The 19,182-nt window shown below is 34.9% G+C and overlaps 2 protein-coding genes across 3 annotated transcripts in view; one reads left to right on the forward strand and one right to left on the reverse strand.

Annotated features, from left to right (window-relative positions):
- Positions 1 to 1,137: 1,137 nt before the first annotated feature.
- Positions 1,138 to 10,367, reverse strand: LOC129270737 (ATP-dependent Clp protease proteolytic subunit, mitochondrial-like). Its single transcript, XM_064106474.1, has 7 exons — positions 10,248 to 10,367; positions 9,773 to 9,877; positions 8,585 to 8,656; positions 7,298 to 7,394; positions 4,658 to 4,845; positions 3,313 to 3,418; positions 1,138 to 2,253 (listed from the first exon to the last, which is right to left on the reverse strand). The coding sequence occupies exons 1-7, from the start codon at positions 10,263 to 10,265 to the stop codon at positions 2,120 to 2,122; spliced, it is 720 nt and encodes a 239-aa protein (XP_063962544.1). The 5' UTR covers positions 10,266 to 10,367; the 3' UTR covers positions 1,138 to 2,119.
- A 2,486-nt stretch (positions 10,368 to 12,853) lies between these two features.
- LOC129270739 (small glutamine-rich tetratricopeptide repeat-containing protein alpha-like) overlaps positions 12,854 to 19,182 on the forward strand; it is a 28,583-nt gene continuing 22,254 nt past the window's right edge. The window contains exon 1 of one of the 2 annotated variants that reach the window (XM_064106478.1): positions 12,854 to 12,914. The gene's annotated coding sequence lies outside the window, so the exon portion shown is untranslated. The remainder of the gene's footprint in view (positions 12,915 to 19,182) is intronic. The other variant, XM_064106479.1, reaches the window with a different exon arrangement.

Below are 19,182 nucleotides of genomic sequence, written 5' to 3' on the forward strand. Positions count from 1 at the left end.
TGTAACGTGAGTAACCGTGGAATAGCCCCTATAATCAACCAAGTAGAACTGTGGAAATAGAATTTCCATGAGGGATTTCTAAATTTTCTTGTTGGAATATATCGGCTCATCATATGGTTGCATTTATGTTTGTAGATCGTAATCATTCCACTAGGCCATTGGACTTATAGCACTGTCTCGGGTAGAAGCAAAAAATAGTAGTTCTGATCAAGGATGCAATAGTCATACATAGTGATGTTACAGGCAGATCATTTCAAGAAAGAAAATTGAGTAGTCCAGCATGGTTATCTACTTCCATTGGTAAAGTGCCAATTCGTCCACTCACCACAAGTCTAATGCCATTTCGTCCAATCATCAGTTCATCTAATCACCAAAGGTTCGTCTATGACCATTTCGTCGTGTGTGTAAAGGCCTGGTCCCACTGGCCGACGGACACAAAATGTATCCATAATGGATACAGCGAAAAAGCAAAATTTCCTTCCGTTTTCATCCGCTCCAGACAATGGACAAATTGGGCGAACAATGAAATCACTGTGGACGGATGCTCGATGGATATAGAGCGTATGAAACGTGTATGAAAAGAGTACACAGCGGATACATAACGTACTCCAATGGATGGCAAGATTTTTGTCCATTTTACATCCTCTCTGCATCCGTAAAAGCAGTGACATCAAGCCTTAACCAGTTGGTCTAATATTCATTTTCATTCATTTTGCCCAACTAACACTTAGTCCAGTTAGACCAAATGGTGTATGGACTAAATGGCCATTGGACAAACTGGTTATTGGACGAAATGGCAATTAGACCATGTGGATAGTGGCGCACTGATGGTGCCCAAGGGTAGTAGACGAGTTGGTATTTGGACGAATTGGCATTAGACCAATTGAAAATAAACCTTTCCATTGTCCCCATTGGTTGATAATATCATGTGAAAATTTTTGGAGATTTAGTTCTCAAACTGATCAATTGATCAAGCCCACAGGAAATTGCATGAGTGACCATCAGCATCGGTCAGGTTCCGGAGGACCAGGTGGTTTGGCTCAGTCCTAAATCTTGACCTTTTGTGAAATCGATTTATTCCTTCCTCCCACTCAAAAAACAATTACTTGAAAAAATGAAAACAGACAGATAATTAAGTTTTACTTTTTTACTTTTATTAATTTGAATAAAGAATATATAATACATTGGAAAATAGTATCAAAAGGTAGATACTACAAATCCATATTGATGGACTAAATCCCTACCCCCCCCCCTCCAAGAAAATTAAGGAAAAAAAAGTCTATCAGATACTAGTATACCATATTTAAGAGTATAGGACCAATGGAAAATGTGTATTACTGAAAATAAAACTGTTCAAAAGGTTAATACTTTGCAGGAACAAACAGGGGTCACTGATGTTGAATTCGATTTTCCTCTATAGAAGGATTGTGAGAGATCTATAGAATGAAAGACTTGGTGGTCCTCTTTCATAAAGGTTTCAAATGACAGACTGCCAGCCATTGACAATTCCCCAAGGAATTTAGTGTAGTTGTCACAGAGTGACAACTCGTTGATAAAACCTTTACGAACCTCGGCTGGGTAAACATTACCCGTAAGCACGCACAACCTTGAGGCAAAGGAAAAGTACTCCAAGTGCAGTATATGGGGCCATACTAACGCGTAAGAAACAACACGCACACGCAAGAGAAAAACGTATGGAACTTTGTGCGAACTTGACTTTTTGGAGTACTTTTTTTGCCTCAAAAGAGCACGTTGAAACTCTATCCACCTGTTAATCGTAGGGCCGAGTTTTATGATTGATCATTCACAATATCAATGTAATCAATCCTAGAAATCAAATAATTTATATAAAGTACTAAGTAGCCATCATATCTGTTGTTTTCAAGTGATGAATACCATTCTCACTGCTTCTTATAATCACAAAGAAAGGTCCACAGCCATATGGAGGATAATCTTCCTATGCCGGACAATCACTGTTGAATCCAAGATGGCGAATTAATAGCATATCTGTAGGTTCTCACTCCATATTCAATCAGGACCCTGTCGATTACTTGAAATGCGCATAATGTTCCTTCAGAACTCATTCAAGTCCAGTTCCTTTCCATGTTGGTCCCATATGCTAGGACTCTGCAGGAGGGTTACTCTGCTGGTTGTTCTCTCCAAGGTGTGGCGGGTGGTCCAGGACCTTGTCGATGAGACCAAATTGTAAGGCCTCCTGCGGACTCATGAAATGATCCCTCTCCATGGCTTGCTCTGGAAAATAGGAAGATGAAAAGACGAATTAAAAGATTGTGGGTCTGAAGCTGGTCAACCGCTGATTGATCTACAAATTGCTTCAACTTCTTTCTGTTTGGTCCTAGACCCCTATCCCACATGGTCTAATCATAGTTCTACATCTGGTTAGTCTACTAACCATTTGGTCTAATAAACATTTAGCCCCTTCCTTTATTTCTTCTAATTTTCAATTAGGTGTAACCATTGTGTCTTGTATCCACTTGTTCTAACACCATTTAGTCTATGTGGTTAATGAATTGTTGATTAATCAAATCCTTTTTATGTGACAAAGTAAAAAAATAATAGGTGGACAAGAGAAAATTAGACCCGTACATTAGACTAAATGGGAATTACACTTAGTGGGTAATAGCCCAAGAGCAGTTTTTACCAAATAGCACTTTAGATATCCATCTTAAGTGTACCATGCATGAGCATATTTTTATGACATGCAGTGTTTCCTCTGAAATAAAGACAAATAAACATTTTATTGAGGGGACCTCACACTACCCTGTCCTTGTTTTCACAAAAATTAAAATTACAAACTAACTTGTACATGAAATGAAATTTTGTAAAATAGTTTGTTTGAATCATCACCTCTTCATATCTACAGTAATAACAAAAATAATATTCCGCTTTTATATAGTCCTTAATACAGTGGAACAACGTGTCTAAGCGCTTTACAGATATATTATTAGCCCGGTCATAGAATTCAATCAGTCACTCCTGCACACAATGTATGCACATCCTCCACTCCCTGAGGAGTATTCCAGTCAGTCGCCGGTGAGGCGCAAACTACTGGACAAGCTATAATGACTTTCGGATACCCACTTAGCACCTGGGCCAAAGGATGTCAGACCGCGCTGGGATTCGAACACACGACCCTCTGTTTACAAGGTGAGAGGCAGACCCACTAGACCATGGCAATTAGTAATAACATTAATTACCAGCCTGTAAAGTGTAAAATCATATACATGTAAAAGTGATGTTATTTATGACTTTTTATATATATGTATACCGGTAAAGAATTGTACTACTTGCCTACGACATCTAAACTCTGTCCTGTATGCTTCACATAGAGTTGGTTAATCTGTTTCTTGAGCTTAATGATCTCTTCTGCCTGAATCTGGATATCTGTAGCTTGACCCTGAAAATAGAAAAAAAAACATTTTTTTATGTGTATTACCCTCACTTTGATATACATTTATATTGATTAATTCCAACTATGACTGCTATTTAAAAAATCTTAACATATACATGTAGCATTAAATCACACACTTCAAACAACAAAGTTTTGCAAGCTTCAGAGCTCTGATACTGGAAATAAATAAATCCCAAATCAATCTACCATTATTAAATAGAAACACAATAATTGATAATGATCTGAATGGTACTACTATATATAGAGGTAGAGAAATAAAAGCATTATAAGCCGAAATGTTTGGAAAAAATCCTTGGGTAAATGATTCTGAATCATAGTAATGTCCTGAGTGGGGGAGCCTTGGTCTAGTGGTTATGACTCTCATCTTTCAATCAGAGGGACGTGGGTTTGAATCCAAGCCATGGCGTGTTTTCCTTCAGCAAGACATTTACCAACACTGTGCTGCACTCGACCCATGGGAGGTAAATGGGTAGTGGCAGGATTAATTCCTTGAATGCATTGAGCACTGGAAGGCAGGTCAAGCTACAGCTGGGGTGATAATAATAGTGCACCTCGGAATAGATCATTTATAAATAGATGGCGCAATATAAATGCCCATAATATTCTCATTAATGTTCTCATTATTATTATCATTAACATTATTAACACAAGACCGGTGTGTTGGCTCAGTTGGTAGAGCGCCCGTCTCACAACCAGGAGGTCTGGAGTTCAAACCCCGGCCGCATCAGACTAAAAGACGTTAAAAGTTGCTGCTGCCCTGTTTGGCGTTCAACGATTAAAGGGATAGAGCCTCGTCGATCTGGCGCTGCACAGCGGCTGCCGGACCCACGATCAATTGGGCAAAGCAAAATTTCTGATTATTTCATTACATGTCTATTTTTTCAGTTCAGTTCAATTTCATTTATTTCCAATTAAAAATCACAATATCAAAATTCATAAAAATACATAATTGAGCAAATGTAAACCATATTCAAGTACATGTATTACAAAAGTCTTCCACATAAAATATGCATGTATACAATAAGTTAACATTTTAAACAGAGGAAATAGGGAAATTATAAAAACCCCAAAATAGAGTTTGTCAAGATAACCTCCCTTATTTCGAATAATAAATATGGATTTTCATCTTTCATTTTGTCATCATTATTTTCATTATCATCATCATGATGAGAGGAGCAATCATCTATGTGAGGCAGGTTGTAGACCCCTTAGAGTGAGACTTACCACAGCCTGACCAGATGGCTGGTGAATCATGATCCTAGAGTTTGGTAGACTGTGTCTCATCCCTGGTGCACCTGCTGTCAGAAGCAGTGAACCCATACTACAGGCCTGTCCCACACACCACGTTGCTATAGGAGGCAAGACGTACTGCATGGTGTCGTATATACCTAGACCAGCCGTGACTGAACCACCTGATAGAAAATATATTTTTTAAAGGATTTATTCACTAGTGATTGGAGGCAAGGTTTATTATCTGTAGATGTGTGTGTGTGTGTGTGTATTTGAGTTTTGTCAGACGTGTATCAATCAGATATGATTATTTACGTCTGGAACCGACCTTTAACGTCACCATCCGAAAGACGTGACCAGGGCTCGAACCTCTGCATCAATTTGTAACTACCCCACATAGCTTGGATTACAGGCGCATGCCACAACGCCCAGTTGTAGATGCCAAAGCCAGCCATTTATGATCTTATGATCCATGACGTCAGAAATAAAGAACTCATGCTACAAGCCAAATAGCTTTCAGAGGCATAGTGCTGCATGCCAAGACTAGCTGTGATTTGAGCCACCTGAATAAGAAGTTAAAGCTTATCTTTAGTTTTGGTATATCCAAAAAAAGTGCATGTCAGTTTTCCATTTCATTACTAGATTATATTAAAGCCGACCTTCCATTGATAAATCATGGGGAAATGAAGGCTAAAGCCTTTCACTTGGCTGCATGCCTTGGGGTGTTACGTAATAGACGCCGGCATGTCCGGGAGGTCTATTTTGGAGAGCAATAGTTAGTAGACTAACCAACCAGTAGTAACCTGCATGTTTTCACTTTGAAACATGTAACATCAAGAGACCGGCTAAGAGTCTAGGAATTGGGATTGTTGGAAACTAGAACTGCGACGACCCAAAGTAAATAACGATCACGAGATTGGTCAAATTTGTGCTGTGACCAATCCAAATAGGATATCAACTTATTTTTTTCTTGTTTATATGAAACACCTTATCAAGCATGGAGTCGGAGGAAAATTTCAGGCATGACCACACACAGACCTTTTTCATTTTGCTCCGGTTGTAAAAAAATGGATTGTGCCAAAATGAAGAAAATGGGCTGGGTACAATGAAAGCAGCAGTCTGAATTGAGTACTCCAAATCAATTGACTTGCTCTTTGCATTCGTTTTATGATAGGGTTGGAAATACATTATGTGTCAATTTATGACCAGGACTGGAATGTCCTACTTGTCTCTTTACTGATGTTTAATTACCTTCAAGATCTTGCTGTTTATACATGAAATGGCATAAAGACAGTGAATAAGGATTTTGACTTAAATGGCAAGTCCATCCAAACGAAAAGTTGATTTGAATATAAAGATCAAATCAAACAAACCTATCGGATGTAAAAATAAGAAAGTTATGACATAGTTTCACTTAATTTCACAAAACAGTTATATGCACATCCTGGTCAGTATGCAAATGTCAGATCTGGAAAAATGAAATTATATTAAATTCATGAAATAAAATACAAAATAAATAGTGAGTGAGTGAAATCATCATCTCAATAGCATATTACTGTACTGTCCATGCAACTGTCTTGTGAAAGATGATTGAATATTGAAATTTAAATTTCTACATTTTACATCTGATTTTTATGAAATTTTTACTATTATTACTGTTTGATATTTATCTAATTCAAATAAACTCTTTGCTGGTGTGGACTTGACCTTTAGTATCAGCCTTTTAATGAGAACTGTTTACTGAGTATCATTCTGAAAAAAAGGGTAAAATTGAGACATATTTATGATTCAAGATGATCTTTTTTTTTAATGCAACAAGGGAAATTATTACCCAAATCTGACATCTGAGCTGGTAATTTACAAAACCATATTGCCCTAGATAATGTAACTATCGGGAAAGGGATAGGCGTATTATTTGTATTTTCCTCCGTCTCTCTGCGCGTACTGACTTTGCATGCAGAGACGATGCAAAATATACCTTTGTATTTCCCCTGGTTTCACATCCAGGTATCTGAGGATGCCTAGAAAGAGATACGCATCATATTGATAAGTGTAGCAACAATAAACATCAAAATGTCAATCAAGATGAGATGACGGGGGATACTGTGCCCCCAGGCCAAGGAAGCGACATTTCAAATACGTCAAAATGGTGAAGCCTGCTCAACAACAAAAAATAGAATCACATTCTTGAAGGGTAATATATCCACACAAAAAATCACAATTACGATTTTGCCCCAGATGTCTAGATTTGAATAATAATAAAAGTATAAACTGGCTCTTCTTATGGGAAACATCAAATATCTTGCCCTTAAAAGACCCATATTGCCCTTGTTTAAAGACTCTGGCAAATATGAGTCTATTGCGGGCCATATATTTGATGTTCCCCTCAAGACTAGTCAATGTTACTTATTGCCCTTTACCTTCCCCCAAAACAATTTTCAAAAAACTAAAATAAAGCAAACTAAACTGTCAGCGACAATTGAAATTCAGTTCGTATTACATGTATTAGTGTATAACAGTGTATAATAGCAGGGCCCGCTGGGAGAACAGTTTTCGGAACTGAAGTGGCTACCCTGGGTAAATATGCCGCTATTATTATTATTATTATTATATTATCATTATAACCTTACTTACCTGGACTGTTGATGTACATATGAACTGGCTTCTTGTTGCTCTCTGATTGTAGGAATAATAGCTGTGCGATCACAACACTAGATAATGTATCCGTTACCTGATACAAATAGAACAAATGACAATGTACAGATATTACAATTATAATAATAATTGGATTTATATAGCGCTTTTTCCAGAGGATACAAAGCGCTGTTAATAGCATAAGACAAGTTAAGGCTTATAGTTATAAGGGTGTGTTTTAAGATTTTTGTTTGAAGAGGTCGAGAGAAGAGATGTTTCAGAGAGATGGTGGGAGTTTGTTCCAAAGACGGGGGGCAAGAGATTGAAAAGAATTGAAGCCAGCCAGTTTTCTGGATTTAGGACTGACATGGGAAGGAGCAGATACTGAAGAGAGTATGTTGATCTCTGTTGCTGAAATAGCGAAAAAACGTAAGAAGGAATTGTGGTTGACAGAGATTTGTAAGTTTGAACAAGAATTCGATAATGTGTTTTATCAGAAACAGGTAGCCAATGAAGTTCATTTAGAAGAGGGGTAGCATGACACCATTTTGGTTTTTGACAGATTAATCGTGCACATTTATTCTAAAGACGTTTATATCTTCCCAAATCTTGTTTACTGATACTCCCATCAAGCATCCATCATATGAAATCCAATTATGAAATCAGGGTCCTATTTCAGAAAGACTTGTTACTTCAACAAATGCACAATTTTACGAGTTTACCGTGAGCCAATCAAATTGAAGGAGTTCAGTAGCTTTTAACTGTTGCTGCAAATTGGTTAGAATAACATGTTTTATGAAACGGGGCCCCAAGACCCCATTCTATAATCTCAGTTGAAATCAATGGCAATTTGCCAGTTATAAAGTATGTTATTAATCTCTTTTCTTTAGTAGAAGTAAGCTTTCCACGCAAGTTTTAACCCTAAATAGACTGGGCTACTTCGATGCCTAAGAAGATGAGGGGGGGGCTGATTGAATCATACAACTTTGTGTGATTTGAAGTAGCTTATAACAATAAGCAGTAAAAAGCTCAGTTTTAATCCCTCCATGAAACTCCACTTCTTTCAATCAGATAGCTAAATGGGTTTAAGAAGTTTACTTAATTGATTTTAACAAGTTTTTGTATCATCACTTTAAAGATAATAATCTGCTTTTTCAAACTAAAATTTCATTTAAGCTGATTCATTGTGGATTTTAAATTTGGTGGATAAGGATGTAGTTAAACCATGACGTAGACTTCCATACAAAAATAGTTTTCAAAGAAATAGTTCTTCAACTCGTCACTTACCGGCCCCATAAGACAGATTATCCGCTCCTTGAGTAGTCTAGAATAAATGTCATATGCTCTCTCTCCTCTCCCCTAATAATTTGAATTGAGATGAACAAGCACAAAATAAATTCATTATTAGAAAAGTTATTATTAGAAACTTGGGCACTAAATTGTGTTTAATTCTAAACAGGAAAATAGATGAGAAAACAGGCAGAACATCTCTGGTGGCTTCACCTGCATAGCACAATTTAATATAGCAGCAGGGCTGACTTTGAAAATTACACGTACAATGAATACTTTTTTTCAAAAAGAGAGAAAAAGAACTTTCATTTAATAATAAAATCCTAAGCTTGTTGACCTCAAATGACCTGACTTTGCCCAGTGACTTAAAAGTACATCTGTCAATTTGCTAACCATTATAGAAGTTTTATGGAATAGGGATGTATACGTGCAAAATTATTTTGAAAATTCAAAATATTATCCTTGGTCTAGTGTTGATACTAATACAACATGGTCAAATTCCATTGACCCTTAATGAGCTTTGACATTGATCATGTGACCTGAAACTCATGCAAAATGAAAATGATCAGTGATACATGTACTTGATTCCGCTTATGTCCAAGTTTCATGAAAATAGGTTCATATACTCTCTAAGTTATGATGACATAACAAAAATTTAACCTTGGTTACACGATATGTACAGTCATAAAAATAGGACTGTGTTGGCAAAGCACTGAATATATTTCCAGAATGTCATAAATTTGTGATTATTTTTATCACAAATTAATTTAAAGTGACATGGAAGTACTCACTCATAAGCTACCTTTTATCTGTTAACACATTTTAGTTTTGGTTTTTGATATATATGCCAATTGATTCGGCTTTGTCAATTATTATATTACTATACTAATACATAATATACATTATATACTATACTGCTAATCTTTCCAGGTGTTTCAAAGTTAAATGATTGATTGAGTTTAAAAAAAGAAACTAATCTAAACTGAACACTTGTAAGAATGGACACTATTCAGACCAAATTAGGCAAAACATGTGTTATATCAAACTTTGAAGTCAATTTTGTAAATCAAACAGATTTACAGTGGTCCAAAAAGATTCAACTTTATATATTATTAGGCAAGACGGCAAGTTATCAAAATGTTAGACAAGCTACAGCTTATATCAGGAACAAACAAGGAAACATACCGTTTGTTCAATAACTATTGGCACTAGAGGCGTGTGAAGTTTAACACCATTGTGAAGATTCCGGAGACAAAGTCCACTTAGCTTTCCGCTCACAGAAGGTATTTGCTGAGGAAAAAAGAAGAAAGAGTACAACTACAAGAGATGAATATTAGACAAAAGTAAAAAATCCCGAACAGTTTAAAAGAATTTGCTGTTGACAATGCTGCAGCCCCCAAACAATCATAAAATTTAAATTATATGTCAAAACAAGCGAGATAGACCATGGGAGTACCTTGCTCAGCTCTTAATGTCGTACTGTGCATGCACAACTTCGTGCACAAATTATAATAATAATCCATGCACAAATTTCAGCAGGTGGGACTGAAGTGAACAAAAAATGTAAATATAGAATTCTACGATGTTTTTGTGAAATTTCAGAAAGATATGAGATTAATTTACAAACTCAAACTCAAATTTAATCAAATATGACACTTGCCTTCAGTACTTTCAACATTTTTCAGCTTGTTCTTCGGCCAATTCGCTGAATATAAAATGAGATGAGAATTTGGAAATTTATACAACCTGCGACCACAAAATTAGTCTACTTCCGAACGCCAGGGTTGATATTTTTGTAGCAGTCTTTATCCAAATAACATAAATGTAGAATGGTGAATTTCTGGGCTAAACTCATACAAAAAAGTGAGAATAATATTCCTTTTACCTTGTATTGTTTCATTTTCCGGATGGAAAGCATTCAAGGCTCCCAATCAGACTGGTTGAACTGTGTTTCTTTAGATTGTGGTTTTAACCGGGGGTTTAATGGTATGCGGTCATCTCAGTCATGACATTTTTGGCTGAAGTTAATGTTAAGAAAATATTAGACATCATAGAGGACCAATTCATTCAAAGTTGGTATAGAAAAATCCAGTGCTTGTGTCAATTATAGAATCTTCAAAAAAATACTAATCCTCGAAATATATTTCCTAATCCTGCCAAGAAAATTTGACAAGATTTCGACTATATAGAAATGATAAATACAGTACTATCTCTCTTACACAGTAAAAAAAATATACAACGCTGTTTACTACGGTATATGAACCTTACAGTAATTGTTTAAACACTTTAAACAAGTGTTTAAATCTTAAGCAACAAAGTTTAATTTTCAATATCTAATTTTCAATAAATTAAACATGATTTGTTTAAACGGTTAAACAAATACTGTAAGGTTCATATAGTAAACAGCGTTGTATAAAATCTTAAACAGCGTTTTTACTGTGATAGTAATACTCATCTAGTAGCAGAAATATTTGATAACACATGCCATGATGAAAGATATTGCACACTGTGTAAAAGCATGGACCATGGTAAAAGTAACAGAATTGCATGGTCATGAATTTCATGCTGTTTTAAATGCAGCTTCTTCAAAGACCGCCTTAGGTCCAACTTATATTGCCAAGATATTATTTCAACAAACCAAATACTTTTAAAATGGAAAATCTGTTTACTGTAACTAACTGATAGAAAACTCTTAATCAGGCTCGCTAATTTTGCTTATACTATATGGTGGAATTTAAGTCCTTAATTAAGCCACCCTAACTCCCCCGCTCCCCCCCCCCCCCCCCCCCGCTCATATTGAAAGTTAATTTAAAAAAGATCATAGCTACATATAGGAAACAGCTTCTTGTAATTAGGATTTCAAACATTCACATTCTGTTTTATTTTGTATCAATTATTATGTTCCCGTTAAGGAAAAAAGTTTTCATCTGTTCATGTCAGTATGGAATTTCTGCAAACTTCCCCTTCTGCCAGCTGATACATTTGTAAATCACTGTCCATGAAGTAATGGCACATGTACATGTTATGTTATCCTGTATAATAATTGTAAATATGTTATTGTTAAACCTCTATACGTCCCATACGTGTTAGGGGCCAAAAGTCAATCTGTCAATAAAGTTCAACCAAGTACGTGCTTTCATTTTTGTAGTTAAAAAGGATAATACGGCAGAAAATCTAAATGTAGCTGATTAGATAAATAATAAAATTGCATCTGAGCAAAAAATATAGTTTAAAAATAAAAATACATAATGCCTAGAGGAAAGAAGGAGGAAGAAGCGAAACAAAAGAGAGGTCTGACCGTGTCGTGTATATAGGCCTACTGCTGCTTTTATTTTTATTTGAGAAAAGAAATTAGTTATTAGGTTTCCCCACGACCCCCATATAAAAATAGGCCTAAGTGCTGCCCCTGTATAAAAATCATACGGGGGGGGGTTAACCCCTCTACATGACACATGCCCTATATTTTACAGAGCATTAAAGGAATGATCCAGGTTGGAAATATTCATATCTCAATAAATAGAGTAAAATTCACAAAGCAAAAAAGTGCTGAAAATTTGATCAAAATCGGATAACATTAAAGATACGTATTATATATGCATGTCTTTATAAATATTCATTAGGTGGGCTGATGATGTCATATCCCCACTTGTTCTTTATTAGGTTTATTCAATTTTTTTCTACCGAGAACTGAAACAATTGGATTGACAACTGATTAGTGCATTAGTTATTTATTGCCGCAACTTGTTCCATCATAACGGAGACACATCATTTACACATGTATGAAAAAATGAAAAAATTGTGATTTCATGTAATAACATAAGTAAAAGGAAAGTGGGGATGTGACATCATGAGCTCACCTAATGAATATTCATGACGATATAAAAATATTGGTAAACTTTGAAATTCAATAATTTCATTATTTGTTACCCGATTTTGATGAAATTTTTAGCATTTAGCTTTTTGAATTTTACTCTATTTATTTAGATATAAATATTTTCAATCCGGACCATCTCTTTAAAGCATTTCTACAAAATATAATGTATCAAAATGAAATTAAGATCTCCCATTTTTAATTTTTTTCCCGTGTTTTCTTCTTCTTATTGTTATTATCCTAAGAAAGACTATTGTATCTTACAGGTTATCCGGATACTCTTTGAACCATAGAGGTGGATATTTTTAACTACTAACAAGTTAGTAATAAATTCAAACACCCCTTGCCCCTATAATTATCGCCTCCCCCATGTCTTTTTATCAACGGAAGAGGGCGCTTTCACAAAAAATCGTGTCATTCCCAAATATCCATTCTGCGCCGTGTTGAGCCGAACATGTAAGTAAAAATACAAAAATGAAAGCTTTCTATGTATCATTTTCATTTAAAATCATTATGTATATGTGCATGATGGATATGGTCCATGGATAGATCATTTGCAAGTTTACTGCCTGTAGAAACGTTCAATTGTGAGATGGATTTCGTGTGTAGGCTGAGGCGAAGCGCGAAGTCGCAAGCCCAGCTTTATTCAGATGTGTAGTATCGGTATGGTCCGAACTGCCTGCCGGCTGGAGGCCCGTGATTGAGGGGCAGCGGACCGCTATGGCCCCGGGGCCCGTTTCTCAACACATGGACAAGTTAGTCATATCTTTATCCACCAACCACGGAGTAGACCAAAAGCTTCGGTCTCTGGGCATACTCGTGATATAGGCCCCGCTCGAGAAAAAAATTGTAATCGATCATACCTCAATATCTAGGTTGCTAACTTCAGCTCACTATATATATATACTCGTGATATAGGCCCCGCTGCTGTGATGAATGGCTCAGAATGTCCGTTCGCGGGGCCTGTTTCACGAGTATAATACTATAATCGTTATATAGGCCCCGCACTACGGCACTTCAGGCACTCCAACACAGTAGCGGGGCCTATATCACGAGTATATTATTAAGCTTGCATCCTAAGATAATCGCGAAACTGGCCCCGTCCAATGCACTTTTCCCAGCATTCGCACGTGCGTGGGGCTCGGATGACGGCTATTAGTATACTCGTTATCGAGGCCCCTTGCACTGTTATATCATGGAAAATAACGTGGTCGTGGGGCTTGTTTCCCCGGCCGGTGAGAATTATCATGGGCGGCGCTGGAGGGGGGGGGGGGGGAGGGCCTCCAATTTATTACCCAAATAAACAAGGAGAGAGAATAATAAAATGTGTATGTATTTACTTCTTCAGAAATTTATTTGTCGATTTACTTATATATTAATACAGTTATTAACTTATTTATTTATTTATCAATCTATATATATTGATTAATTAATGTATTTTATTCATTTAATTAATTTGTTTTCATTTTTTTTTCTTTTGTGATATAGAGAGTAAGAGGTATCATTCGTTTTTAATTATTTTTATGTGTGGAAGTTCACTCATTTCAATCTATTTTAATTGATTAATTAATGTATTCATATTGATTAATTAATGTATTTATATTTATTCATTAATCATTTAATTTATTTGTTTTCATTTTTTTTGTCTTTTGTGATGTAGAGAGTCAGAGGTATCATTCGTTTTTAATTATTTTTATGTGTGGAAGTTCATTTATTTATTTATCAATCTATATTAATTGTGTGTGGGGCTCGGATGACGGCTATTAGTATACTCGTTATCGAGTCCCCTTACACTTGTTATATCATGGAAAATAGCGTGGTCGTGGGTCTTGATTCCCCTGTGAGTGATATCATGCGCGGCGCTGTAGGAGCCCGGGGGGGTCCAATTTATTCAAAAAAAAAACAAGGGGAATAATATAGAAGTGAGTATAAAAACTCTGCATGACAATGGAGTAGGATCCATATGGGCGACTTGTTTTAGGCATGATGTTATCCTTCCAGTTTTCAGAGAAAAATCAACCAGGCCCCTCACAACCTGACGCCGCCCTCGTGTTGCTAATATTTTGCTTTTAAAGATCTGCTCTCTGAATAACTTTTGATAAATCCGTGAATGATTCATTCATTTGCTATTTTTTTTTAGTGTTTTCGATGTAACGTTAGGCCTATATATAGTTATTTTGTTCCATTATCCATCGTAATTTGTATTTGCTAGTTATTTGATAACCTCGTTTTATTCAGCATTTCATTTGAATTATTTTTTTGCGGGCAGGGAGGTGTCATTAATAATAAAATTGTATAGTTCTTGTATAATTTCCCCCAATATTTCACTTGACGTAATGCTGCGAATGAATCCATTTATTCATTCATGTATCATAATCTATTTATAATCACCTGGATGTAAGAAGTCAATATAATTTTTTTTCAAATCGGCTTTCTTCTGTTTTTCAATATTGAATCATTCATCTGGCTTCCTGCGTATTATCAATTTGTATTTTTTTAAATTCCTTTCATAACCCCCCCCCCACCCCGCTTCCCCACTTTTCATCCATTTAAGTTCAGAAAAGAAAACGAATAGGCATATTCATTCGGGGAAAATGTATTAATTTTCTTTTGGTCAATTTTATAATTGCTTGAGGGATATCTACGCTATAATTAACTTAATCTATATTTTACTGAGACTTATCCCCCTCCCGGCCCATACAATTGGGGATAAGCCTATCATTACCTATATTATCTAAGTACGTTAAGTACGTTTTCTCTTTTACCTAAATATCAATTTATTAATCTTTTATTTTTTTAAAAGCTTACTAATACTGTTCATTGATATCCCAGTATTTCTTCAGCTAATTAACCTATCAACTTAAATCATTTTCCCATCCTGCATTCATTTTAATCAATCCACTTGAAGATTGTTTGTAACTGTATTTGATGGCATGGTTTTAAAAATGATGGATTTCGATTGTTTGCTGGTATACATGGTAGTAGGCCTGAAATAACGGCATATCGCATCAACAAATTATAAAAAAAAAAACATTTATTGATCGATCGTCATTTCATTAATTCACCATCCAAATATTGCATTTTTTTCTTCGCCTATATGGTATTCATTTATTTACTCATTCATACACCCTCGCCCCCGATTTTAATAAAAGAGTTTATAATCTCGGAAAAGTGTCTCAATGTGTTCTTATAATTCATTTTCATGCACGAATTATTCTACTATTTCCTTATCTGTGATAGTTTATTTCAGGAGTTTAATGTGTCCCCCAGATCCGAGATTTCGTAGCGGGGGGGGGGGGCGCAAATTTGAGAAGACAGTTGGTGGCGCATAGGTCTGTCTGGTTGAATGCGTCAGAAAAAATATACACACAAGTACGGGTTCAGTATTTTTAAAGGGGCGGGGGTACAGCCGTACAGGCCAGTTGGACACATTGCCATTCATGAAATCCCTGGTCGGCCACTCAAAGAGGAAAAGGTAAGTGTTTTTTTTTTTTTTTTTTTGGGGGGGGGGGCGTTGTGATAGGGAAGTTTATGTACATTTTACTTTAATATTTACCAACAAGATAGGCCTACCATGACTATACGGCCGAACTAAACGAGAACGCTAACTGTAAAAAAAAATAATTATAATCCATGTGTTAAAAGCTATGAATGGAGCACACTAAGCTCTTATTAACCCTAAACAACAAACGTTTATTTAATATTTTAATTACTGAACTGAAAATTGGAAAAGGACTTTACAGTGACGCATGAACAGGATGTGAAAGAGGAGCGCGAGCTGATTTTATTTTCACACTTGAAAATAGGATGCGAATGCAATCGAAGTTCGAGATGAATTTTGTTGATATAGTTTATATCGACACGAAAAGGTTATGTTTTTAAACACTGCTGACATGTATAGGAGTGAGAGAGGAGGGGGGGGGGGGCATCTTGTTCAACACTTAACTTTCCTGGTTGAATTTGATCCATTACAAAGGATAATAATGCATTTTAAATGATTTTAGTATAATTGACGTTTTCCTTGAACCGTTGTGTTCTTTGAATTGATGGGAGCATAAAATTATAGGTCTATAATCGATTGTAATTCTTTTTTATTTGGGAGCAATAATTTTTTACCAAAATCCCCACCATCTTGGACTGTAATGTTTTTTCTTCTTTTTTGCCATTTTTTCAAACAAAACCCACAGCTCCCCTACTAAAAATCGTTCCCAGTGCCCTGCTTGATCGTTTATCGAACATGATTTGCGTGGATATTTTTTTTTATTTCTCTATATTTGAGATTTACATAATTCTTGATTTAATAATCAGATCATGCTTCATAAACTTCTTTGTTTGTAAAATTATATTTCTTGAAGACGAAATGATATGACTGTTGTGTTTAAGTGACATTTGTTACCTTGTCAGTTTCGTCTAATAGTTTCTGTAGGGTAAGAAATTAGCTTTGTTTGATTAGCATTATATTTAGGATATATAACCAAAATGATATTGCTTGGTCATGTTGGATTAATATGTAAATATCAATATTTTACATCGATTTACATGTAGTTTAATTACCACTAACATAGTATCCTGTTGCTAGGCGACATCCAACAATTCTAAAGGCGCTGTTTTTCATGCAGTTGCATCATACATATACTTAGTTGACAATGAGGTCACGAATCGTGGCATGTTCTGATATTGTTTTTTTATATATATATATACAAACACAAATTTAGAATGAGAAATCAGATAAAGCACACAAGTTTTTTTTTTTTTTTAATTTAATTTTTCTGTTTTTTTATATACAAACACCAAATCACAACACGATATTCTCGTTGTGATTTCGTTTTTGTGTTTTCAAAAACCCCAAACTAAGGGGCTGATTTTCGTTTTCGCTTCTTCATGATTGGAACAGAAAAACAAATTATCCATTAGTACCTTGATTGTGCAGGTTACTGGGCAGGTGAAAGTGACATTACAATTGATCTTAGAAAGTCATTCATTACATTAATGAGTAGAATACAATTTAATATAATAAACATTAATTAAAGTGTGAGAATGAAAATATTTGATTAGAGAATAGCGAACTTCTTAACCAAAATGCGTGGCAATTAAAAAAATATATTTTAAGCAAACCTTTAAGAATATTTTTTCTAGTTTCTGCTTTAATTATCATCAACTTTACGTCAGGGTTTACTGCCCCCTCTCGGGGTAGGCCTATCGTGTCAATTAATAGACAACATTTTTTCCCAAAACAGCACAAACATTAACGAATAAATGAATAAACCAGGAAATGAATAAGTGAAGCAATACGAAGGAGAACTTGAAATAGTAATGTATTAGGCCTTCTCTCTCTCTCTCTCTCTCTATATATATAAACGTTTCACGTATTGGCTTCAGTGGTATATTATAAGGTAACAAAATGTAGTTTGTTATACATATAATAATATACGGTATAGAGAGAGAGATCAAATACATACACAAAAAAGAGAAATTAACGATAATTGTTGGTCTAACATCAAATAAAACAAAAAGTTTAATACAAACAAATACATGAATAAAAAAATTAATTTAAAGGACAAGTCCATCCCCAAAAAAATGATTTGAATAAAAAGAGGAAAATCGAACGATCATAACGCTGAAATTTCATAAAAATCGGATGTAAAATAAGAAAGTTATAACATTTTGAAGTTTAGTTTAATTCAAAATAATAGTTATATATGCACATCCAGGTCGGTATGAAAATGAGGAAACTGATGACGCCACCCACTCACTATTTCTTTAGTATTTTATTATATGAAATATATTTTCCAATTTTCTCCTCATTGTCAAGTGAAACAATGATTAATTCCTCCCTGAACATGTGGAATATATGGTTCAGTCACGTTGGCCCTTATTGTAAAATCTGTGAAAATTGAAATATTGTATAATTCAAACAATAAAAAAAACAAAAGAAATAGCGAGGGACATCATCAACTGTATCATTTGCAAGCAAATGAGTTATGCATATCACTGTTTTGTGAAAAATAAGCGAAACTTTCAAATATCACAACTTTCTTATTTTACATCCGATTTTGATGTAATTTCCAGCGTTATGCGAGTTTGATTTTTCTCTATTTATTCAAATCAACATTTTTCTGGGGTGAACTTGACCTTTAAATAAAATAAAAATTCCTTTTATGTAACGAAAAATAAGGTTATAACACCCTTCAACTACGACTAATTAAAAAAAGGTAAACGATTATTTTCAAATTTAGATTGTATATCTATACTTTCTTCAATTTGTTAAAGTCATTCATGCCTGAATGATCGAGGAATATTCTGAGGATACCAGGTGAAAGAGTAGATATTCTGAGCTTTACAATGATTGCCGTCATCATTTTGTATATCCACAAGAACTTACAGAATGAATAAAAATAAATGAAATGTACGAGCCTGTATTAACATAAAACCTAGGCCTACGCACGCCTCTCAGATAACAAAAATATATATATATATAATAAATAAATATATAGATAATAAATAAATAAATGAACTTCCACACATAAAAAGAATTAAAAACGAATGATACCTCTGACTCTCTATATCACAAAAGAAAAAAAATAATACAAATAAATTAAATGATTAATGAATAAATATAAATATATTAATCAATTAATATAGATTGATAAATAAATAAATGAACTTCCACACATAAAAATAATCAAAAACGAATGATACCTCTGACTCTCTACATCACAAAAGA

This window comes from Lytechinus pictus, chromosome 11, assembly GCF_037042905.1.
Source record: "Lytechinus pictus isolate F3 Inbred chromosome 11, Lp3.0, whole genome shotgun sequence".
Classification (NCBI taxonomy): Eukaryota; Metazoa; Echinodermata; class Echinoidea; order Temnopleuroida; family Toxopneustidae; genus Lytechinus; species Lytechinus pictus.

Coding starts and splice junctions, on each gene's coding strand:
- LOC129270737 (XM_064106474.1), bottom strand. Junction 3,419..4,657: donor AGCCATCTGGTCAGGCTGTG/GTAAGTCTCACT, acceptor TTCTATTTTCAG/GGTCAAGCTACAGATATCCA. Junction 2,254..3,312: donor ACAGAGTTTAGATGTCGTAG/GCAAGTAGTACA, acceptor CCTATTTTCCAG/AGCAAGCCATGGAGAGGGAT.